The 25,980-nt window shown below is 38.6% G+C and overlaps 1 protein-coding gene across 12 annotated transcripts in view; it reads right to left on the reverse strand.

The window, feature by feature from the left end:
* Positions 1-25,980, reverse strand: part of LOC129246049 (cell adhesion molecule Dscam2) — a 244,335-nt gene that overhangs the window by 151,252 nt on the left and 67,103 nt on the right. For all 12 annotated transcript variants that reach the window (XM_054884561.1, XM_054884562.1, XM_054884564.1 and 9 more), the window contains one exon: positions 976-1,317. In XM_054884561.1, coding sequence (XP_054740536.1) covers positions 976-1,317 — 342 coding nt within the window. The remainder of the gene's footprint in view (positions 1-975; positions 1,318-25,980) is intronic.

The raw sequence follows: 25,980 nt of genomic DNA on the forward strand, positions 1-25,980 counted from the left end.
GCGACTGGTTTGTTGAATTAGAACCTGTAAATTTTCTTTGGGGATATATGAAAGCGATAGTTGGAGGACTCTTAACGCAATAAAACAAAGAAGACTTCGATTTTTTACTGTAGAATTTTTTTTAAATTATCTTAATTCCGTATGCGCCATAGGGGCTAATTATTTTCTAATTGTGGGGACCATAAATGGTTGAAAGTTTATTTAAAAAATGGCTCAATAACGTCCAAGACTATTTATCGAATATTTCGAGCATTTAATTTACTCGTCAGAACTTTTTAGCTCGCCAAGCTTCTTAGTTCTGCCATAAGTTCTGTTACAAGTTGAGTCCGTTATAGATGTGAACCTATACTTTTTTTTAAGAAGTTAGTTTCATTTAATCATGTAAATAATAAAGAATACAATTTTCTATTTTCATTCGAAACGATCAGCATTTGCTTTTACACAAGCCTTCAAACGATTGGGTCATTTGGCTTTTGCAGCACGCACGGTTTCCATGGATACTGACGTCGCTTCTCGAACCAAAGATTATTTGAGACTCTCCAAATTCTGTGTAGCCTTCGACAGGCCATGTTCTCCAAATCTGACCACAAACTGTAGTTGTATATTATGGACTCAGAACTGGTCTTCCAGACGGCAACTTTTTGTGGAACTTTTTCTGCTAATTTGTTCTCGCCGTATGCATTGTAAAATTTGTCACAGAATTTATGACAAGACTAAACATATATAATTGGCGCTTACACCCTTTTATTTAGTGTCTGACAGAACTACTCCTTCTATTTGCGATGTGTGTCTTGATATTGTTTCACGAAATAAATTACTGCTCGAAAAATAGGTGAGCATAAATCGGCTGTAAATGCGTATTAGTTTGCCGACCTTTGTTTTAATTATAATAAGTCCTCCAACTTTCAACTTTTAAAATCAACGCCTTCTGCGCTCATTTTTCACTCTCTCCTCTCTGGAGCCTCTGCAACTTACCCGCTCGCACGTGAACATCGCGTGAAATAATGGTGCCAAATTGATTGCGCGCCAAACAGGCATAAACTTGAGCGTGCACTTCTTGTCGATAATCTTCAGCGCGGAAGGGTGGGAATACCAATTTGCCATCGGATGAAATTTGACGCAGTCCAGGTACATCACCAACAGCAGTACCATCACTACGAATCCAAATGATTTCGGGCATGGGGTTTCCGCTGGCTTTGCATTCAATTTCGGCGCCTGTCGAGTTGGAGAAGTCAATGCGGTTGGTCGGTTCGTTGAGGAAAACGGGTCCTTTCTGGTCGGCATCGGGTTGGGTCGCCGCATAAGCGATTGGAGTGCCTGGAAAATGAGTAAAGAAAATAGGATAAGTAAAAGTTGTAGTTTTTTTTTGTAAAAGCATAAGAAATCTTAGGTTCAAATTAATTTTTCTGCTTTATGTCGTCTGTATGTAGCCTTTTATATAGCAAACAATTCCAATCACATTTACCATTTCCTAAGCAATTCATCACTGAATTTCCATAAAGTATAAATAAATTATGCGCACAAGTGTAGTATAAATTTCAGTTTAAAAGTTGTCAGCTACCTACGAGTGCAATTGGACTTTACCCATTGCGAACATTGTATCAATGAGTAGTCAAAACAAAACACAAATAAAATGCAATAAAAAGAAGAAAAGCACTAAAGAAACTAGAAGAGAATAACACCATAAGCACTGTGGCATTAACCATATAGCAAATGCCACTACATCCAGGCTAGGGTGGGACCAGTTCCTTGTGGGATGACAGTTCGCGCTTGATACGAGCACTTACGATCAGATGATTTAAGGTTTGAATTTCATGCAAATGTGGATAATCGTAGGTAGATGAAATGGTTGAAATACCAGTCTAGGACTCCCCTAGTAGCGCTAAAGCGCCGTTTTGATACCATAATGAGACCTCCAATGGGTAGATATCTATAGCCCACGAGAGCTGTCGATGTAACAGAGAAGGTTGATGGGATGTAGGTTGGAGCACTGCCACAGGCTGTCGAAGAAAGGATCACCCACTGAACTTAATCGTTTAGTTGCCAAACCCTGACATTTAAAGCGAAAGTGCTCAATAGTCTCCTTCTGTGAAAGGTGATGCAATGTGTATTAAGTGGTAAACCCAGCTTTTCTCTGTCTGCGCCGATCGTCCAATGACCGGCAAGCTCAGCTTTAAGCAGCTGGTTGGACTGATGACGGGCCACTTTCTATGGGCGAAACACATGGAAAAGGTAGGCATCTCAGACAGTGGAGAGGAGGATGAGACGGCGAACCACTTTCTGTGCATCTGCCCGGTTTTTGCTCAAATCAGGCTTGAGGTCTTTAGCACTGATGTGATAAGAAGCGACCACCTCGGCTTCTTGGCATCACAAGATCTACTCAGATTTCTTCGGAGGTAGGGTAGATTTAAAGAAAATTAAAACTAAACGACAACATTCTTGCTAGTCTGTCTCAATAAAAATAAAAAAAGTTCAGCTATGGCGTTGAGTCTCCAGAACTTTATGCGTCTTGCGTCTATTATACTTGAGCCCAAGGGTTTTCGAAATAGCAGAGGAAGAAATGGAGCTCCCTCGATTCTGCGCTTTCCTCAGAAATAAGTTGTGCAATTCTACTTTAACAACAGGGGATGCCGATGACCAGGTGGGAGATCTCTGAGACCAATTCGATCGACCCCTGTTTGGCAAGCTCATCAGCAATTTCACTTTCCTCTATGTTCCTATGTCCTGGAACAGAAATCGGAGAAATGTTACCTGCACCCCCAAGAGATTTGATTTCCTGCTTGCAGGAGTTGACCAGTTTGGATCTGCGTCGATGGCATCGTCAGAGCCTTGATCGCAGATAGACTATCGGAAACAATGTTAATGACTTCCTCGCTCCCACATTTTAAGTTTTGTGCTTGAAACTATGATATGCGGCCAGCTTTGAAGACTTTCGGCTTTGAAATACAAAAATTTTGCGCCTGTGTTGCAAATGATCTTGGGCAAGTAGTATAGGATTGGCTTGTAGTTCAGGAAAGCTAGTGAGTATTACCTTTGCTGTTGACTGTTTCTCTAAACGAAATGAAAGCAACGGCGACGATGACTACAATAACAACAATAACATTGATTGAAACTCATTGATCAGTGTATTTGTTGGGCCTTCGATTGACAGACTAGCAAACATCATCGTCGCTTGCCACCGGCAACTCCAACTTGAAGTTTATTTCACCTTCTTACGTGTTTGTCTGTACATACTCACTCAGCGGATAGAGGCAACGACATCAGAGTGATACCAAACGTGGTAAGCAGAAAGAAATACAAATCAAAATAAACTCACGACAGAAAAGATACAACAAGAAAGTGAAGTCCTACTAAAATAAAAGTAATAAAAAGCTAATACAACGCTGGTATGGTCTCTGAGTCTTCAACGCTAAGAAGAGATTTCTTAAAACACAAAAAAGGAGCAACACCACAAACAAATCATGAAAGGTTGGTCGCATGAAAGGCAAACCGAATGATCGCCGATACGTGAAACGTGTCGATGACTCTTTCATGACTACAACTTTCCGCCATGGCATAATGTCATCAGCAACAGCAACAAAGACAAACGTGACAAGGCAGCAAAGAAGGAGCAAACACACAACAACGAAAATTTATAGCAGAAGTAAGCGTGCAGGGCAGCAAGTTTTTAGTATTAAAATATTAGGCAGGCTATGTGGAAAAGCAAGGCGGAAAGAAATATGTCTCACTTACGAGTACATACAAGCAAATACTTAAAAGTGTGTACACGAAGGTGGTGAAAATGCAGTTATTTATGGGGTTGTGGTAACCCCTCTTTTTTTTGCCGGAAAATACAAAAGCCGAAGATGTCTAATGCTACTACGCTTGCCAAAATTTGACATGTCAGCTACTTAAAAACTGTTAATGCAATATTTGTGTACCATGAAGTGAATTCAATGCCTAGTACAGGGTGTGCGGTGGAAGAATAAGATTTTAATTTAAAGCTTTTTTTAACGTTTGATACGTTCATGGCTGCGTAGGTTATGGTTATTGGCCACCTAAAGGACAGAAGCCACTATTAAAACATCAACAGCCACTTCAGAATCCTAATCGACGGTTTAGACGGTTTGGTTTGTATTGTCAAGCAGTGGAATTGGGCCATATTTTTTTGAAGATCGTCGAGCGCAAGTGATTTATGTGGATGGAGTCTCTTATCGGCGCATTTTGAACGATTATTTTCTGCTAACAATGAGAGAGCATCCTTCCTTCACTACACAAGCAAGATTTCAGCAAGATGGTGGCACGCCACCCATGGCCAGCGAGATCACGGCGATACTGCGTGATTTCTTCCCTAACAAACTGATTTCCCGTTTCGGTATGATATATCCAAGCCACCCAAGTAGCCCGATCTTACCTCAATGGCCTTTTATCTGTGTGGGTATCTCAAAAGTCTATGAAACAAACCCAGCAAGCAACTCAATATTAAAAGAAAATATCGGTCGCTAGGTTATTCCTCCGTTGGGCACCCGGGTCTGGCCAGACTTTTTCGACATTGGACGTGAATTTAACATATGTCTATTAAAGCGAACGACTTTTTAAGCTTCCTAAAACTTAATTTTCTATCGATTTATGGATATAACCTTTTAAAAAGGATCCAAGAGCAGGACGGAAAAAGGCCAAAGTCTGGTGCCCAACCGAAGGTTTTAAAAAAGGTGTCCAACGGAGAGTTAATGGCATTCCAAGAGTGTATCGACGTAATGGTCAACATTTAGCGGAAATAAGAAAAAAATCAGTACTTGTCTTCTTTGTAATAGTTATTGAAATAAACTTTTATCACTGATATTTTTTTTTTTTTAATTTCTAATTCTGCTACTGGACAACCTGTACTTTTTTTTTTAATTTTTGTAACTGGTATTTTTTTTTAGTATCGCTTTTAACCCCGTATATTTCTTTTTTTTTGTTTTTATCATTGATCATTTTTTTAATATAACTTTCAATTTCTAATTCTGCCACTGAACACCCTGTTCATACAAGCATAATTGCCATGGATTGCATTTGATGGCTGTTCATTTCTATAACTCTTTGGCAGCGACCCAGCCTTGTTTACGAGTGGTAATGCTTCTACGGAAGTATGCATGCACATATTTTATTCACTAATCTGGGTTGATTTATATTTGTCAGCTTATTTAGGATATCCTCCAACTTGGCGTAGCGTCACACGAGCAACTGATACTTTTTTAGCTAAGGTGTATTAGGCGAATAGTGCATAAGTTTCCAAACGAATTTGGCAACACCGTTGACACTTGAAAGGAAATTCCTCTTGGCAAAGGAACCTTTACATGCAGAAATACTTCAAATTTACTGCCAAGAAATCAATGATTCAATTCCATGTTTTCTTAGATTTTACTGAAATTAAAAATGGAGACAACTTAAAAGAATTCAAAGTAATGCAGTTGTATGGGAAATATGATACTGTGGCGAAAACTAACTTTATACACACTTTAATGTGGTGTTTAGAACAAGTAATCGTGCCTTTTCTTTAATATCAATAATTTACAAAGTTAGATACAATTTTTTGTGTTTTGCAACACTATTCAGTTTTATCTTAGATTCACCGACTACTTTCGAAGAGCAGCGTAGGTTCGCAAGGTCGCTTAGCGCAGCTTGATTGTCACTACAAATTCCAATACTACATCCCCGCCACTTTTTCTTACTTAGCCTGAATGCCACATTCGAGCTGATATAGACTTCCGTTAAGAATACGGTAACCATCTGTTCATCTCCGTAGGAGTGTCTGCGACTAAGTATCATCCAAATCCGCTACCATCACATTCGTCGGCGTAGAAAGTGTGGACTTAACCATTGAACTCTATCTGGGATCAAAGCTTATGTAAGGCACCCGATTGCTCGCTGGCATCTAAAACAGTGTGCCCCATTCCGCTCACTGGTGGCACATCTGACAATGGCCAGTGTTTTCTTAAAATCGATAATTATGGTTTCACAGCTGAGAATGGCAAACTGTGTTCACCTTTCTGTTCAGTAGGATCAAGGCAAGTCATTATGAATCGTTTAACGCCAGAGAACAACGCATCCAAACTGTCGAAATTAAAAAAAAAATCTGTTCACGAAGTTCATACAGCACTGGCGGCATCATCGGTACTTATTTCTTTCGAGATGAGGAAGGAGCTGACGCTACGGTGAATGGCGAGCGCTATCGAGCCATGCTGATTGAATTTTTGTTTCCAAAAATTAATGAATAAACGTCGGCAACATTTGGTTCTCAAACAAGACGACACAACTTGCCCTTCAGCGCGCTTAACAATCGAGTTATTGCAATATTGCCGCCTTATTGCCAGGTTTATTGGAAAAAGTAATTAAAAAGTGGACTGATCGAATGGACCATGTAACGCGCGGCCGCGATGAGCATATGCCGAATATTATATTAAAAAAAAAATGAAACTATCTACCAGATAAGTGGCCTCGGTAGTCTAGCGTAAGTGCACTAGCCTGCCCTTCCAGAGGTTGTGGGTTCAAATTCCACGTAAAGCACGGTTCTCGCACTTTCCCAAACTTGCCTACTTTCCTAGTTTCAAAACAAAAGAGCAAATTCATTCCTTAATCCTTAATCCCGCACAAAACGTCAGCGCATTATTTGCATTGTGGCTGCTAAAACAAGTAAAAAAAAAAACAATGAAAAAGAAACAGTTACACATTGCATCAGTGGCGCCAGCAAGAGGAAGCGGGCAATAGCGGTAATAGCGCAGACACATCAAAATTTAGGGAAGTACTCAACTATCTGTGTGATCCTTCTGCCAGAAAAATGTGAAACACAGATGGCGCGCGAAAGAGTTAGAAGGCGTTGCTCCTAATCAACGACATGTGGGCACTCCCACTACTTAGGACTGGTAGTGGCAGGCTAATCACCTACCCTGCCAGAAACAATAAAAAAAAAGAAAAAAAAATTGATTAACGAAACCAACGTAAGACTGAGTCTTGTCGAGGCCCTATGCTGCCGAGTGGAGTAAACAAAGAAAAAACAAATAATAATAAAAAATTAAAAAAAACATTCCAGCAAAATTTCTGTTTTTTAGTTTGTTTTATTATTTCAAGCTCTGAAAAAAATACCCGATACTTGAATGTTATGTCTTCTAAGTTATGCACATAAATATTTCACTTACATATATTTGTGCTTATATCTCTACATTTCAGCATGTCCTTCGCTGGCCTACGAACGATAGCAACGCACGACATGTCATTAACAGCTACAATCGCTTAATCAGCTAATTCTGCTGTGCTGCTCATAGCACATCAACAGTAATTAAGCTCACACAAAGAGGGTAGTAATTAGTTACTCATATGAACTGCGAGTAGGAAAAGTGAGAATTCTTCAGTTGAGTAATTTAAATAAAGAAGTCACGCATGGCGAGTGGACAAACTAACACAAAAGCGTATGTTGCATACTTTTGAACTTACATATGTGTGTGTGTGTGCGTGTGCATGAAACTACAAGCGTACTGTAGAATATCTAATATTTTTTATTGAAGTTACACACACGAGTACATACATACATACATTTATAATGCTTAATGTATTCACTAGCATGCTTCGAATCGAAAACAATGAACGGGTAAGTGAGGCGCAACGCAAAATTTCCCTCCACTAGTGCAAAGTGTTCGAAAAGTAGTGCACGCTTTGTTTGTCCATATTGTGAAGGCAGGGAACGACCAAGACCTACAAATTGTTCTGTACAACTAACTGCCCACCAATCAACCAGGCGGAACAGCAAAATGCGCCTAGTAGGGCAGTGTCGATGATGAGCTGCTGGGGAAGTATGAAAAAATTAAACTGAATTAATTTAAGTGACAATAAGCATGAAAAACAAAACAAATAAAATAATGACAGCGAACGGATGCTTTCGGATGGCGGATGTACGAATACAATGCGTATAAAATATAACGGAAATACGTGCGAATAAATTGGAATTTTGAAACACAACGAAAAGTGGACATTTAAATTTGAGTTCACTGTCTCATTTTTATTACTGCATACTAGTATTGGTGGTTGTAAAGTATTGTATAGATGTATGCTTGTTTATTGCCACCACTTTGAGGTGTTATACGCTTCGATTCGATCGAAAATCGATTTGTTATTGTTTCCTTTTTACTTTTTATTCAAGAATTTAAGCACGCAACACTTAGTTTAGGGCGAAACGGTTATAGTGCTAAGCTTACATACATTACGCGTTACAACATACTGGCTGGGCTTAAGTTATTACGATAAGCAAAGTGCAAGTACAGTGATGTGCAAAACCTGAGCAACTTTTTAGCGAAAATGGCAAATCAACTTTTTTTCTGGGTGTTGCACCCAACAGATATTTTTTAAAAGATTGAGTCATAAGTAAAAAGTAATTACTCCGATTTAGTATTACTAATTAGTAATTTCTGTTTAGTAAATTTTTTTTTATAAAAAATTGTTTTTCTTATTAAAATTATTTTTTTTATATAGAATTGTTACATACATTTTTATTTATATAGACAACAATATAAATTTTTTAAAACCTGAGCAACTTTTTAGCGAAAATGGCAAAATTAATTTTTTTCAAGGAATTGCACCCTACAGATATTTTTTAAAAGATTGAGCCATAAGTAAAAAAGTAATTTCTCCGTTTAGTATTACTAATTAGTAATTTCTTTTTAGTAAATTTTTTTTTATAAAAAATTGTTTTTTTTATAAATTTTTATTTTTTTTTATTTTTATATCAAATTTTTACATAAATTTTTATTTCTTTTTAGTAAATTTTTTTTTATAAAAAATTGTTTTTTTTTATAAATTTTTATTTTTTTTATTTTTATATAAAATTTTTACATAAATTTTTATTTATATAAAAAACATCAATTTTTTAAAAATCGGCGAAATTGTTTTTAATTATGAGGTTTTTAATTTTTCGAGCATCTGATATTTGAATCCTAATAGCACCCGTAATGAAATTGTGTGCGTAAAAAGTGATATGCTGTTTAAATAAGTGGAACAAGTGGACCCCGACCATATTTTTTTAGTTATTTACACACATTAATTTTAAATATTTTCTTACTAAAGCCCCTTTTTCGAACTTCCGATGCCCATATCTCGATTTCGAAGGCAATCGATTCGGCAATCGAAGAAAATACTTTCTTACTTAACACATAGGTTGAAAAGTCTCGAGCCTAACCGATAGATGACATAAGTTTTATTACATTCACCTCTTTTCAGTTAGTACTAACCTTAAAAAGATAGCTGTTAAAATTTCATGATATTCTCTTCAATACTACGTAAATTATTGTGCTAAGAGTGACGCTACTTTTGTTATTTTCAAAACAATGGATCAAAAAGAATTTCGTGTTTTAATTTTACACTGCTTCTTGATAGAGAAAAATACCGCACAAACAAAGCAATGGCTTGAAAAGTGTTATGGGGACTCCACTCCAGCAGAAACAACAATAAAACGATGGCCGATAACGCACAACGCAGTGGACACCAGAAAACATCGAAAAAATCCACAAAATCGTTTTCAATGATCGAAAAGTGAATTTGCGTGAGTTAGCTGACATCGTAAAGATGGCTTTATATTGCATGAGCATTTGGCTATGAGAAAGCTCCGTTTAAATTGGGTGCCACGTTTGCTTACTGCTGATCAAAAACATGACAACGCCCCGTGTCACAAGTCAATCAAAACAATGGCAAAACTACATGAATTGAACTTCGAATTGCTCCCACATTCACCGTATTCGCCAGATTTGGCTCCTATCGACTACTGACTGTTCACAATTCTATAAAAAAATGCTCGCCGGTGAGAAATTTCGGTCGAATGTAGAGATTATCGCTAGAACCGAGGCCTATTTCGAGGCAAAAGATAAATCATTCTACAAAAGTGGTATTGAAATGTTAGAGCGGCGCAGGAATGATTGTGTTGTTCTTGATGGAAATTACGTTAACGAATAAAGCTAATTTTGAATAAAAAATGCGTTTTCTTTGTTAGGCCCGGGACTTTTCAGCCCATATGTTATAGGTATATATAATTCATAATACTTCTAAATATTTTTCTAATCTTAAGCTTTTCATAGATGCTTCATTTTATTAATGACAAATGGGATAAATAAAAAAGCAACGGCTATTTAAATTTTGCACTGTACTGTACGAGTATAAGCTTCTGCTAACTTTGCGTGTCTACGGTTGAAAAATGTGATATGTTTTTACTAATAAGTGACAAACTATTAAATATTTAAGGCAGCAAATGATATTCAAAGGTAGATAAATAAAAAATTGGGAGCAGCAAAAAATGAAGAAACACTGCGAGCCAAAAGGTATTTTGTATACTCCTAATGTGTAATACCTTATGTCCCTAACACAGCTTGGCCAGGGCATCGCTTTGGACTCTCTCAAGAATTCTAGAACGTCCCTATGTAAAGAAATTCCTATTAATTATTGTTTTTTATTTAAACTGATACCCTCATTTTATATTTTGTTGACACTTAATTACGAATCGCATTCATTTTCCCACACAAGTGCTACTGTGCTGCTTATTAGCTGAAGGCAAATTATGTCATCATCGCGTCTAATTGATGTCAAGCTATTAAGGCTAATTATTAATTTAACAAATTTTGTATGCTTGCGTGGTATAACTGTCGTAAATTTTTCTCTTGCACATTAAGATTTTTAACAAATGTGAAAAAGAATTTTGCGCTTAAAAATTCCACATTTTGAATAATGAAAGAGTACAATATGAAATTACAGTAAAAATATTAAAATATGTATGAAAATATTGCGATGCCAAATTGATGACAGCGAAATAAATTACTGAAATTGATAAACAGTAAAAAAAAAATTGCATACCACGCACAAGTATTCGCCACTTTTACGTGACCCGAAGCGAATTTTGAGGATTATTCGAATATAAGAGTACACTGGTAAAATTTGTAGACTCGAATTTTATGTTGAAGGTTTTTATGAATACTTATTTTATTAGATGGTTTTATGTAGGATCTTTTTTTGCTCACAAGGCGACTATGACTAAAACATTTTGCATTTGTACTATGAATTTGGCAGCACTGAATTACACGTTTCGTCTCTATACTGACGAGATCCAGTATCAAATACGACTTCAACTACTGGTTCGACTAGTTTACAGACAGACATTAAATAACTTTCATCGGGAATCCCTTACCAACTTCCTAAACCCCCCGACCCTCGAATGCTGACATCAGTGTCCAACCAACACTTCTCGTAAACGAAGTGCTTCGGCTGTCTCGTGAGACTCGCGTAACTTTGGCTCAATTAATTGGCAGCTTTTTTAAGTCAGAAATAATAATTTAGTTGTTATGGTTCAGAAAAAAAGTAAAATAATTAAATAATTCCAGATCGGCGGTGTTCTTTCAAATTCTGGGCATGAAATCTACACAATTTTCAGCTATCAGCAAAACCATCAAGTGCGCAGTATTTAGTGGCAATACCCACATACATACAAACATATATTAAAGACCATCAAAGTAATCTCACGAACTTTACCCACACAATAGCAAACAAAAACACCTGCTGCTCTTGACGAATACATACCTGCGCAGACCCAGCAGCTGACACAGGCAACAAATCAGTGTTATTTGAATGAGAAAAAACAAGGAGAGCAGCTTCGAATACAAAGTACTGGCAAACAAAACCAAATTTTGCTGCGGCAAAGGTAACCAACGGGCTCGTAAGTGAGTTTCTTTGGTAAGAGTAAAAAGAAAATAAAGAGAAATAATAACAAAAAGAACACAAATTAAAAGCAAAGAAAAGGGGCACACCTCCAAAAGAGATCAATGCACAGGTAAACGACTCGGCTCAACCTTTGAATGTAGCAGCGGCAGCTGCAAAATGATTCCAAGGGAACCGGCTACGAGTCATTTCGAACAAATACTTTATACAGCAAACCGGCCAGGAAACCAATAAAACCGAATGACAACAAATAAAGAGAAGGGCAGATGAAAAGCTGTTGCATTGCGCAAAGATACTAAATGAAACTATACAAATTTGCAGGTACACGCCAAAGACAAATAAAACAAAAGTCCATGCAAATCAGGCGTAATTAACTCGCTAGACAATTTTATGTACATAAAATAGCCACAAAATCGAATCGAACATACAGAAAGCAAATATGTGGCTAAGTAAAATAAACAACAAAGCCTTAGAAAGACTGCGAAATGAGTCCTCATGGATATCTGGGTATCTTAGAAATAGCGGCAAACAACAGATTGTAATCCATTGCACAGAAAACAAAAACAAAAATGTATTCCGAGTACGTTTTACAGGTGTGTGCAGGAAGATGCGATTTTCAAATAATGTGCGAGGTGCACTCCAAAGTAAACAGAATATAAAACCAAGAACAACGTAATTTTGTTTGCTTGTAAGACTGATCAATTATTATTATTATTATTATTATTATTATTATTATTATTATCACAAACTGCAGCTTACAATAACTATTATAAGCTTAAGCCCTTCTTATTATTATTATTATTATTTATTAAAATATAATTAAAATTATAGATTAATCTAAGATAAAGGCTCTAGCTACCAGGCCTATCGGCTTTAAGCCCTTCTTAAAACCGATTTATTTTACGCGAAACAATCAAGCGTTTGGCTCAATGGAAGGAATTTAATGCCTTTGGGATCGCAAAAAAAATCAATGGCTAGTCGATTTTGGCTCGTCTGGCGCTTTCCAGTTGACACTTTGGTACTTCGGTTCTTCTTCAGTTTAGAAATCCAACTCCTCATTAACAGTTACAGCAAATTAGTTCAAGTTTTGTTATTCTTAGCCTCATTCAATGTTGAATTCTTAAAAATCTTTAGTTATTTGGTCCTAATGCATTGTCTTTGTGAAGCTTGCTTTCAATTTTATGAATTTCAATGAAGCTTTTAATCGATATTTGATGGATTCACAAGATTCACAGTTTTACTGGAATCTCACACAGGAATACCACTCATGAACTTTGAGACGGGATAAATAATCTTCACTACGTCTAGTAGTTTTACCACCAAAAATGATAGAATACAAGGTTGCGTCATCCAAATTCATTACGTCTTCATCTCCGAAAACGGAAAGCGCCACCTTCGGTACTCTATTGGCCTTGCTTCACCACGTGAATGATAGAAAACAAAACTACGCATATTAAAATGGAAAAGATAGCGTAACTAACATGAACGTGGATGAGGTGGATGAGAGCACTAAGAAGAGAGTGTTAAAATAGCGAAAATTTGTGAACAGAAATGAAAAGTTAGGTAAGGTTTCATGGACTATAACCCTTTGTGGACTCACCAAAGCCCAGATAAAGGAATTTATTAAAAACTGGGAGAGCAAAAGATTCGCACAACACTGAATGGAGAGCCAAGAACAAAGACCGACTAAACGATTTAGGCTTCCTTCTAGAAGAGCAACAAATAGGCTTCCTATACTTGGATAGATAGGGCTTACGAACTCTCACTGGCTACTGCGTGGGGCTCTGGAGTCTTCGTGATCATTTCAGAAAACTTGAATTAGTTGTATGGCACAAAAAGTTTGAGGAGCTACTCAAATTCAGTGCTTTTGGTCAAACACAATATAACACACCGAGGTCGCAGTGGTTTTAGTTGTAGAACTCGTTCGATATAAACACAAATTCTATACCTCTAAATCCGACGTGCATGCAGCCGTAGCAGGTGGATTATCCACATTTTCGTGGGTACTCCTTGGAGACTGTATTCTTTGCGGGTTTAAATTCATGCGTTTGGACCTCGAAAGACATGGATTATTACAAATTTACGGAAGATCTGATGAGCTCCGCGGGTAAGATGACCAGATACTCAGTAGCATGAGGACGTTTCTAACCCGATAAAAAGACGCATTTTGCAGACTCTGCGAACTTCAGCTGGCCTTTAAAGTGTATATGTCAAAGTAGCCTCCCGAAGCTTTCTCTCTCGTTAGCACTGCCCATGCCTCCCACGCGGGTTGGATAGCTTGTGGTTGTTGCTGTAGCAGCATACATATGCGGGAAACGCTGCTGGAGTGACAGTCCTTGGCCAGATATAAATCCGGTTCGTTCCGGTAACATACAACTGACTGCCCTTGGAACCTCGCCTACAGCTCAGGTTACCACGTGGAGTGAGGTTATAGAATGCCAATAGCTGCTTCCTCAGATTTCTTAAACCCCCTCGCACCTCATATGGAGGGCTTATTGAAAGGAATTGATAATGAAGAGAGGTCGGGTGTATTATGACCAAACAAAAATCTGGAATTAAGCCAGCTCAATAGCTCGGTGAGTGCCGAGTAGTGACCCGCGGAATGCGCAACTTTCGGTATTCTCTCAATCAAGGTTCATAAAATCGGTTCAAATATCATGAAAGCATATCAGCGAAGGATTTTCTATTCCGCAGTCAGGTGTAAATACCAAAATACTATAAAAAAAACTATTTATTTTTTTTCGTTTTCATCGTCCTGTTTTCTTTGGAGTGCACCTTGTATATACATAGAGATACATACAAATAGAAGCTACCAACAAGTGCACAAGAATGAACGCACGCATGCATATATACGAACGCTTCGTGACTGGAGTGGAGGCGACTCTTGAGGCGTACTGTGTGGCAGGCGAAAGATTTTACTGCGGGTGTATCGACATCGCATACGAGTGTGCATGGGAGAGTGTGCACAAAAGTAATGAATATAAAATCGAAAATGCGGGAACATCGGTCTGGCTGTTGAAAGATACGCAGATGTTCAGCAGCTGCAAAATTTAATTTCGTATTTGTTTTTGGTGTGTGTGTTTTTTTTGGTTTGGTTTATCGATTGAAGAGCTCGCTTGTTCGTTTGTTCGCCGCAGTGAAGGCATAAGAATTGCTTGGTTTTCGGATATTTTGCACAATAATTGATGAATGAGTAAGTAAAGTGTACACGGAAATTTTTTCCACAACACACTGGTTCCATATGCGTAATAATTTTTTATTCCTTTTTAATGCCAGAACGGAAACCATTAAAATAAAATGAAATAAAAAAGAATAAATGAAAAGTGGTAACGGCAAAAAGAGGCTTAGTGCTGGTCGTTCATTGATGGGATTTTAAGCCGCAAGCGACAGTAATACAAGGTGGCGCAAAATTAATCAGCATAATTTGTTTTTGAATAACTTTTACGAAATAAAAAAATGATTTTGAGTGATGGGAATCTTAATTTTGACCTTTACGCGCTCCATTGCTTGTATGTTTCTATACTTTAGCTGATTGACACGTGACGCCATTGCGAAAATTATAGATATTTTAAAAGGGTGCTTAATTTTGCGCCACCTTGCACATGTATGTATGTATTGTTATTGGTTACAACGCAAAATAAAGCGATCACAACATTCGAGATCAAAAAAAACTTTTTGCCTGAGAAAAAAATTCTGAAATCATAACAGTTGATTTGACAAGTCAAACCACCGTTTTTTTTTCAATATTGCTTCAATTAGTGGCAAATGCTAGAGTTCCCTCTAAAATTTTTGTTATTTCTTTCGAAAATCAATATTCTGAAATAATTCACGCTTATTCTTCAAAAGAGACACAACTCAAAATTAATTTCATTCCAGTAAATGCGAAAGAAAAATTTGTAAACAGTGTTACGCAGGAGAAACCAAATCCTTCCAAATTCCAAAACAAACAAAAAAATAAAATAAAAAATACTAACAGAGATGTGAATTATTAAATGTTAAAATGTAAAATTTAGATTTTTAAAAGTTTCGTCTTATGTCACTTTTGAGAAATATGCGCGAAATTTTTACAGAGCGATTTGCCTTTTACATTCTCTTCCATGACGGAAGTAATTTCTAGTTCATTCTCTTCGAGAATTACTAAAATTCTGCACTTGGAGCCAAATAATCGCGCAGTTGACTCATCAACCACAGATACTCTCGGAAAAATACACCCTTTTAACATATCATTGGATAATATTTCTTTAAATATGGATAATAAAAATTTCTTTAAAAAAGAAGAACATTGAGCTTCATCGCCAATGATGAACTGTATTTAGCTATGATGCTCAACAATTTTTCTTCCAAATGGAATCCAAATGGTCCGCAAAGCTTTCAACATAACCCACTAAAATGTCTATTTATTCAAAATGTTCGCTGAAGAAGTCTTTTACAAAAGTACCCCCCCGCTCTGTCCGACTTTTGAAACTAAACTTTTACAGTCTTGAAAATCGATACGATGGTAAAGACTCATATCGGGCATCGGGCCCGAAATCAAGGCGCATTTTTAGAGGTGAATTCAGTGGGCCAGCTGATTGTTTTTCTTTTTGTTTGTTTGTTCTTTCACCTTGTGTGTTGTGATGGCAGCACAAAATTGAATAGCGGTAAACCTTTCTATTCGCACAATCGTGGTTTGTTTCTAGCTCCAACTGCGAGCCGTTTGCTTGTCCTCTCGTTTTCTTCTCGGCTATTGTTCGTCGTGACATTCTAATGTACAAAACGTTGCTTTTAGTCTGGAGCCACTACCTTTCAATTCGCCTTGCCGGTAATCGTTTTCGATATTTACGTTTATGGACTTATCTACCAGTAGGAATAGGTCGATACCAGTAAGCAGAAGAAAGAAATTCTGGATACCATAATTTCGATACTATTTTTGTACTCGATGTTGCTTTTTAAAGAATCATAAGTAAGTATAAGATACAAATGATCCGGCTCTGAAAGTATTCGATGCGGTACCAGCTGTAGGCAGTACAGGAACGGTCAGATGGAGAAGGACGCTTAAGCAGTTTTTAACAGACTCTTAATGGCAAATGGAGCTCAGAAATACACTCGGAGGTTTTCCACTGCCTGCCGAGGGCGCACGCTATTAGAAAAAACTTTTTCTAATATATAATTTGGTATTTCATGCACGAAGATTCCAACTTTCGCACCTCCGAATGATAGTCACGCACCAACCCAAAAATGATGGAGAAGAAGATTGCGCCTTCCGTATTCGCCGTGTCGTAAGAGTCCATCAATAAACAAACAAAAGAAAGGGGAATTACTTATTTGTGAAGAAGAAGAGTAGGGGAAAGAAATGCAAACAGCCAAGCACAAGAAATTGTACGCACAGACACATACTTTCTAAAGCGTCTTTCGCATAAAAACGCAAGAAATTGCATTTGGAGGCGTTATAATCATTTATGCTTTAACAATCTAACTCGCGGCACTTCGTTTGCATTAGTTGGCTTAGTTTTACAATAATCTCACAAATCACAACTTTACCAAGCTATTCACTGAATTTTCACAAACATGCAATTTCTCCTACTTTTGCTCGTTTGTTTTATATTGCGAAGGGAGCTGACGTCAGAGTAAAGTAACTGCCTTTTTAATGGTGCCACCTTCAGTACTCAATTCGCCCTGGCATCAACCTTTTTACGCTACAACGCCCGCGGCGAATATATCTACCAATTACAAAAACACAAATTCCTCTTTATTTCTTGTTCCATTTCGTAATACCCTTAAAAGAACACCCTTTCTAAGTTCATATTCTACTTATACAACTTTCCGGCTGTTCGCTTCTTTGTCAGGTTTGAGAGATAGCAGTAATTTCAATGACTTAAGCCATTTGTAATTGATCAACTGTGAAGAAATGGAATCGGCGCCAAACGCGAACAAGTCTCGTCTCGTCTCGTCTGCTTGATGACCTGTTGAAATTTGTAATCGCATGCTTTGAAAAATAAAAAAATAATAGTGAAATCAACTTTTTTTGAATAGTGAAATCAACTTCACACATTCGGCATTATTCTAAAGTTATTGGGTTACTAGAAAAAAAGTGTTTTTTATGCATTAAAAATTTAAATAAATTTCACATTCGCAAATGTGCGTTTTTTGGCGAGCACCACCCACAGATGTTGAATAAATTTGTTTACAATGCCACAAACTGCTATAAAAAACTATGTACAAGTTTGTAACGCATAAATACAAATAATTTGAAAGCATATGCTTTTTTATGCTTAAATTAATAAATTTGCTCCAATTTTGCGCCACTTGAATTTCGTAGCGGGCGTCAAGCGACCAAGCCAGTATGCAAATACATTTTTTATTAAAATACCCATTTATTCATGCTCTTACACATACACACACACACATACAATGCGATGAGTACCCCATTTACATTGTTTGTATAGCACCCACACTTCTGACGTGAGCAAAAATAATAAACAGAGTTCGAAGACGCACGTTGTAATAAATGCGTACGTATGTTTGATTGTGTCTGCGCAAATAATACAATTTTATATGACGCTTGGAAATCTTTTTATCAATTTTATTATTTTTCATGTATGCAAATACGTGTGAGGCTGAATTCACTTGCAGAAGTCCACGCAAGTGTAGAGATTTTGGTTTGTCATTCACCAGGGAGTGGCTAAAAAAAATGTTTGCATAGGGTTCAAACAGCTCCCAATGTCCTACTTCGGTAAATTATTCTCTTGGAACAGCCAGCAACCAAACACCCGTTTGAGGGGAAACAAAGGTCAGAGGTCGAGCCCTGATCGGATCACTCTGACTACGATCAGCAGTATCAGATCAAAGGCTCATTCTATGAAGTGCTTTTGGACGGTATTTTTCCGGACCGATTTGCATAAGTGGTGGCCTCGTGATACTCAAACTTCTTCTTCTTCTTGACTGGCGCAATAACCGCTTAAGCGATTTTAGTCGAGTTTAACAAAGCGCACCAGTTATTTATTTCTCATGCTAACCAATGCTAGTTAGACACATCAAGTGAGGCCTGACCTTTTCCACCTAATCTTTTCAACGTAGAGGAGGCCTTCCTCTACTACCACCAGCTGGTACCGCATCGAATACTTTCAGAACCGGCGCGTTTGTATCCGTTCGGACGACATAACCCAGCCAACGATGACGCTGGATCTTTATTCGCTGCGCTATGTCTATGACGTCGTAAAGCTCATACAGCTCACTGTTCCACCGCCTGCGATACTCGCCGTCACCAACGTGCAAAGGTCCAACAATCTTCCGCAGATTTTTTCTCTCAAACACTCCAAGGATCGTCTCATCGGATAATGTCATCGCCAAAGCTTCTGCGCCATACGTTGGACGGGCATGAAGAGAGCCTTATAAAGAGTTGTATTTGTTTGTCGAGAGAGGACTTTACTACTCAATTGTCTACTAAGTCCAAAGTAGCACTTGTTGGCGAGAGAGATTCTCTGTAGGATTTCAAGGCTGGCATTGTTATCGGTGTCAATGCTGGTTCCTAAATAACGAAGTCTCTTACGCCCTTGAATCCAACAGTGACGTGGGTGCCGATACGCAAGTGCGCCCACTGTTTCTTCGATGACAGGAGGTACTTCCTCTTGACCTCGTTCGCCGCCCGACACATTCGCTTTGCTTCTTTATCCAGTTTGGAATGACAGGATTAAGAGCACGGATGCTAAGGCAGATGGTGTTGCTCGGCACGCTAACTAACAATGAATATATTCATAAAATCTGAGATTACATCTTCCAAAGCAAAGTTTAATGAACTATGACTTGAGAGCATGAGTCTGGAGTTCCGTTAGCCAGTACATTGTCTATGTCGAGTATTTGATGCCTTCTTGAAGGCAAAGGCTGGCCTCACTGCCACCTCGGAGATGTAATGGGCGAGGCAGGGTTAGAAAATCATTTCAACTTGCGATATCAACCCGGTGTGGCATTAGTGGGCTTTCCCACAACTTGCTCCTTTGTGCCCACTCCACGATGGAAGACAAGGATAACTCAAGTAAAGACCATTTCTAAGTGATTGGCGACTTCAACGCCCGAGTGAGCGGAAAAAATCAGAATCCACGAGAAAACTTAACGAACTGACACTGATCGACTTTGCTGCGAAACGAAACATGGTAGCATGATGCAACATAAAAAGATCCATTAAGCCACGTAGCGGCTTCCTGAATAAACAATTTGAACCATATCCTTCATGTTGCGACAGACTTCGAGTTTCCCTGTTCCTTCCTAGCACAGCCTCGAATCATTTTCTTGCCAGGGTAAGAAAACCACGCCATCCTTAATCAAATATATGGAGCCGATTTAATTATCGTCCAGACTTCTGTGGTAGCAGTGCATGAGAGACATTTAAAGTGCAGTTTTTATTCGTGGAAAGCGGATTTCATTTATAAATTGTCTACACATTTCAAGGTAGCACTTTTGACAAAGAATAATTCTGTTTTGGGTTGTGTTGGGTTAATGGTGATTACGGTTGGTTGGTTGGTAGAGGTGCTGTCGGCACACCCCAGACTCAATTAGCACAAAAGTGCCATTTTGGGACACCGCTAGTAGAACCACTGCCGTTATTTAGTCAAACCATCTTGATTTGACTATAAATCTGCCTATGTTATCTAGAAGAAGCCCCCTGTCTTGCCAGCTCATCGGCTTTCTCATTTCCTTCTATGGTCCTATGGCCAGGTACCCAGATGAAAGTGTTGTCTGTCGTACGTGCTAAGACAATTAATTCTTATTTGCATTGGCTGACGATTTTTGAATTGATTGTTGAAGATTTTATAGTTAAGATGGCTGCTTGACTATCTGAAAAAATAGTCTGATAGTTGTTGTGGATGTTTTCTGATTATTCTGTGTAAGTTTCCCTTATCCCGAGACCCTCTGCTTAAAATATGCTATTCGAATTTCCCAGGCGAAAGGACTTGGAAGTTTCGAGGTCTTGCATCTTGGATTCATCGGTGTAAAATGAGGTGGTATCTTCCTTGGCTACTAAATGGCGATTCTAAACAAATGAAAATTTTGACTACTTCGAAATTATAACTCTCAACAGTGATGTGTTTGTCAAGGCACGAGCTTTTTTGACTGTTTGTTTGATAGCAGTTGGTATTGCATTGCATATTAACTTCGCTTTTTTATCCAGTCCATCTTGCCCTTGTTCGACACCAGACCTCGCTTTTTTTTATTCATTTCTAAACATTCAGAACAAATGGCGCATTTGTCGTTATCATCAGGGAATCACGCGGTTTGGCCATCTGATTGCATTTCCTTTACAAAAGCATAGGGATTTGCATATGCAAGAAAAATAATTGTTTTTTATTATTTTGTATATTCTGCAAATGTTGATTGAATGACGTTGTTCATAATCTAATATTCGCGCTCAAGTGCGGCTACCGACAAACCAACTGCATATCGATTTCTTCAACAAATATAAACATTTTCATAATTAAATATGTAGGTATTTCACTACTATTCTACGCTTCGGTGCCTACGCCTTAGGCTCCCCCTATTGGCTTTTATGAACTGCTTCTGTTGTTTATTGGATAAGAAATCATTTTTCATTTACTTTAATTTGTTGTTGTTGAAAGAAATTGTGGATTGCGCAAAATTACGATTATTTTATTCATAACTGTGAGTGTGTTTTCGTTAACTATCTATGAATGTGGGCATTGCAATGGAATTTAATCTCAATTGTGGTTTGTTTTTTTCTTTGCTGGGCCTATTAGTGCTTTTGCGAATTAGAGTGCGCGGTGTGCCTTACATTTTTCTGGCATTACATATACGAGTATGTATGTATGTACGTAAGTACAATGAATAACATGAATAAATTGAATTTGTAATTTATGGTTATTTTATGAAATAATAGGCCATTCATTTGAGTAAAATCCGAGAGAACTGGTTAATGTAATAACAAAAAAAAGTTGTCTACTAAATTGATCTTCATAGTTCATATAAAAGATGGTTTACAGATGGCGCAAAAATCATGCAGGCCATGTACATATTTATATATAAAAGGCGCGTTCATTCTTTGTTGTGTATTTGTCCTGGCTTCTCTTTCAATTTGTGGGTGTGCGCCTTGATGTTGTTTCACAAATGGAGAGAATTACATTTTTAACCCGCCTCCGCACTGCAGTTGGAGTTTTATGAGAAGCTGAGGGGCGACCGCTATTATATTGTATATACAGGGTTGGCCATATTAAACTGTCCCATTGAGTAACCCTATAACTTTTTACTGTAATTTGAAATCTAAGGTTTACGTCAACAAGCCAAAGACACTAGGCGCACTTAAGGCCAATATCCGACGGGAAATAGCCGCCATATCGGCCGAAACGCTGGACAAAACTATGGAAAACGCCGAAAAACGGGCACATTACGCTATACGAGCTAAGGGCGACCACTTGCGCGATATCATATTCAAAAAGTGATGTAAACGAATCTCCTTGAACTAAATTAAATGTTTTTCACAATGAAACACAAAAAAATGTTTCTTTTTCCATATTTTTTTAATAATCACATGGGTCAGTTTAATATGGCCAACCCTGTATAAATAAACACCCTTTTTGGGTGTTTGGCCGAGCTCCTCCTCCTATTTCTGGTGTTCGTCAGATATTTTTTTTTATGAGGAGCTTTTTCATGGCAGAAATACACTCGAAGGTTTGCCAGTGCCTGCCGAGGGGCGAATGCTACTAGAAAAATGTTTTTGTTTAATTTTGGTGTTTCACCGAGATTTTACCTACGTTCTCTCTGTGAATTCCGAATGGTAATCACGCACCAACCCATTCGGCTACGGCGGCCGCTATTAGGGTTTTGAATTCGAGCCCTACCAAATGGTAGTCACGCACAAACAATATATGCCTCTTTTTTGGGATGGGTAGAATAAAAATGTCAGAAACATTCGATTGATTCCGCCGCGTCAATGATATATGGGGCATGCTCCCACTAAAACGAACCATCTCTTTCCGGCTGACTTCCACCCCGGTACCGCATTTGCACTGAATCAAGGGTGAAGCCGTGATTGTGCATATCAACCACAAAAGAAACCTGCGTCCAGGCGTAAGGAGGTTATAATATACGTGGCTGATAGTATCCATTACTTTCGTTATGAAGCAGATGGAACTTCGAAAGTGTGCGGTAATATCATGGGCATTACCGTCTTGTCTGCGTAAGGTATGGTAGTGAGTCGATAACTCAAGCGTCCGTAATTGTCGTCGGTATGTCTGAGTCGACCTCCTCTGGAACACTGTTTCATGTACAATTCAGCACCTGCAGGGAAGTTCGGTGTGATCAGACGCGGCCCAGGGCGTTGATTTTATTTAGCTGCCGCTACTGAAATAGTTCTATTTTTCTTCTTTCTTGCCAATACTAATTTGGCAAATTTGCACGTAGGATCCCAGCAATGTTTTGAAATGCACATACTGCCAGTTAAATGTGTCTCACTTGGCTGGCTTCCAAGGATCGTGGCTAACTCCTCACGTTCTTTTGCGAATCTTGGACAGTAGAAGAGTACGTGTAGCGCGCTGTCAAATTTCTCTGGGCAGGTAAGACAGCGGAGAGACCTAAACTTATGCAGATAATACTGGAAGCAGCTGTGTCCGCTCAGCATCTGAGGAAGTAATCGACTTCTCCGTGTCTTCGTCGTAATCGCGTAGCAAGGTTAGGAATGAGTTCGTGTGTCCAGCGGCCTTTAGAAGAAACATCCCATCTTCATTGTCATTCATTAATTGACGCCATTCGCAGTTTCAACTTTTGGTCCCTTGTTGGTTTTGCACCATGCCTTGGATAGAGACGGTTCAGTTCACGCCCTTGGATATCCAGTGGAATTTTTTCCGCATTCACCCAAATTGCATCCTCCGATACTGTCCGGTAAGCAAAGGCTACTCGCAAAGCACTCACCCTATAAACCTGCCTGACCTCTCGTGGGTGTGTTTCTCGGGAGCGTCTCGTCCTTTCACCTTGGGCTCCTCCAATGTTCGGCAGCAACCGTGTTAGAGCATTTGTAATTATGGAGCCTTTCGTACTGACTGTCACCGCGTGCACTCTGAAGGCTATGTGCGAGTCAATCATAACTCCTAGGTACTGTATAGCCGGTTTAGACTGGATGCTGAGACCTCCGACTTCAACAAGACTGCTTCTGTTTTTTACGCTACTAGCTGGAGTTGGGCATTGTATAATCAAACTGAGATTGTGTTGGTACAGGAAAAAAAATTTACACAAGCTTTACCCACGTAATTTCACTGCCGTCGGGAGTAGGTGAATATGTGTGAAATAGGCGGCTAAAATTTTGCTGCCGAGTACCCGGTGACGTGACAGACGCAGTTACTCTCACAATTGTGGTGCGGATGGCCAAACCTGGTGACAAGTCTCGCCGAACGATCGAATGATAAGTGACAGTGTACGAAGTTCCAGCGAAGTTTGTGGCGGAATGCATTACGTGGTACCGCTGGTGATGGCAGGAAAATAATCCTCTTTGCGGTTGAAAGACTAACGGAACAGAGAGTATTAGAATATTACTCAAATTTAAGCCAAGTCTTTGCGCATGCTTTAGAGTGTAAAGTTGAGGGGTTTTTCAATACAGTCACTGATTCTCTCATCTGCATATTCTGATCCAACCGGCAAGTTGTATGCTGAACATTTACGGCTAGGGATTGAATTTGCTCCGCTATTTCGTAGTTTTCATTTTTGCTCTCGCTACTGCTCTGAACATGAACAGATGAGTGGTGGAGCCGCAAAACGTGCGCTCAATTGTTTTACTCCGCTGCAAGCTACGAAACGCTGCTAGTAGCTCAGAGCAATATTAAAAAAATGTTTAGTGCTCTCTGTAGTGGGAGTAGTAGGCAAGATCTTGGAGGTGGCCGGAGCACTACTTCTGAAATTATTCATGTGTGCTACCGCCACTGCTTTCGTTTCTGTTGCTCTGTTACTACTCCCATGGCTGCCATTTAGGTCTATTCATTTTTGTTTCGTTGGATGCATTTTTCATTTTGCGATTTCGCGGTGCTCCATTGAAAATATAACTGACAAATTATGTAGTGTAGGTTGTTGACAAGGATTATATATTACTAGGTTCTGCCAATAACTAAGGTGAAAAACAAAATTGTGAGCGAAACTTCGGCTGTCACGTCACAGGGTTGATTCGTCAGCCGAATTCTGTACGATCATTTCACATGCCTTCACACACTCGCCCAAACAGTCTTCATTCAAACCGTAAAGAAGTGACATTCTGTTAATTTTTTTCGGATATCACTAACGCATTCTTAGTTTTTTTCGTAAATAAACCGATTCATTACCCCTGCTACGTCAGCCCATCAACTGATTCTCTGATATTGGACACACCATTGGCCACTGATCTTTTCACCATGGGTAGTGGGTATGGTTAAATGCCATGGTAAAAGATTTTTAGAGGTGTACTACCTAGCAGACCGTTATTCGGCTCTGAGCGAATTTGACGACGTCATTTGTTTTGTGTATCACTAAGCTAAAGCTAAATTTTGTGAAACACAAGATGAATGACGTAGAATCCAAAGTTCCCCTCAAAAAAAATTTGTTTCACCATACCTAACGAGCAAACCTGGTATCTGTCATCCTTGGTTGAATACAACTACTCATCTGCTCAATGAATGGAGGAGAATTTTTTCCTTTTATTGCTTAAAGCCATTTAACACTTTAAGCGTTTCGAGGTCAATTGAGATACTTCCTGAATTTTGGAATAGAGAAGAGAGAGCGAGAGAGGTTGGGTAGGCACATAAAGGCTATTTGGTGGGTTAGTGCTATTAAAAATGCAATTATCTTTGCATTGCATGATTTGAAAGACTTTCGCTAGATATTGAGATTGTAAAAGAGTCCACCGCTTGAATTCCTTCCCAATTCAATTGAGATTTGCCATTAAGCATTTGATAAATGGATAATCTGCACAAAATTTGAGCTCATAAATATTTTAATAAAAATGAAATTAGCACCACATTTGCCGCACCATATGGCACTTAAAACAACAAAACCAACAACAAAAGCAAAAACAAATTTGCACACTTGCATGCTCGGCTGGCTAAGTCCCACGGCGATAAATGCTCGACGAAACAATGCAACGAGGTGTGGCGGGGTAAGATGTGTGGAGTGGCTGCAAAAAGAGATTTGCATACTATTAAAAAGCCGCAAATATGTCGGCGACGCTGACATAAAAATGAGACACAATAACAAAAACTGCTCGCACGACCGCCAACGGCAAACGGCAAACAGCAACGAAAGACGGATGTAGTAGTCGGCAGCATTTGCATT

The sequence above is a fragment of the Anastrepha obliqua genome, chromosome 4 (genome assembly GCF_027943255.1).
Source record: "Anastrepha obliqua isolate idAnaObli1 chromosome 4, idAnaObli1_1.0, whole genome shotgun sequence".
Classification (NCBI taxonomy): domain Eukaryota; kingdom Metazoa; phylum Arthropoda; class Insecta; order Diptera; family Tephritidae; genus Anastrepha; species Anastrepha obliqua.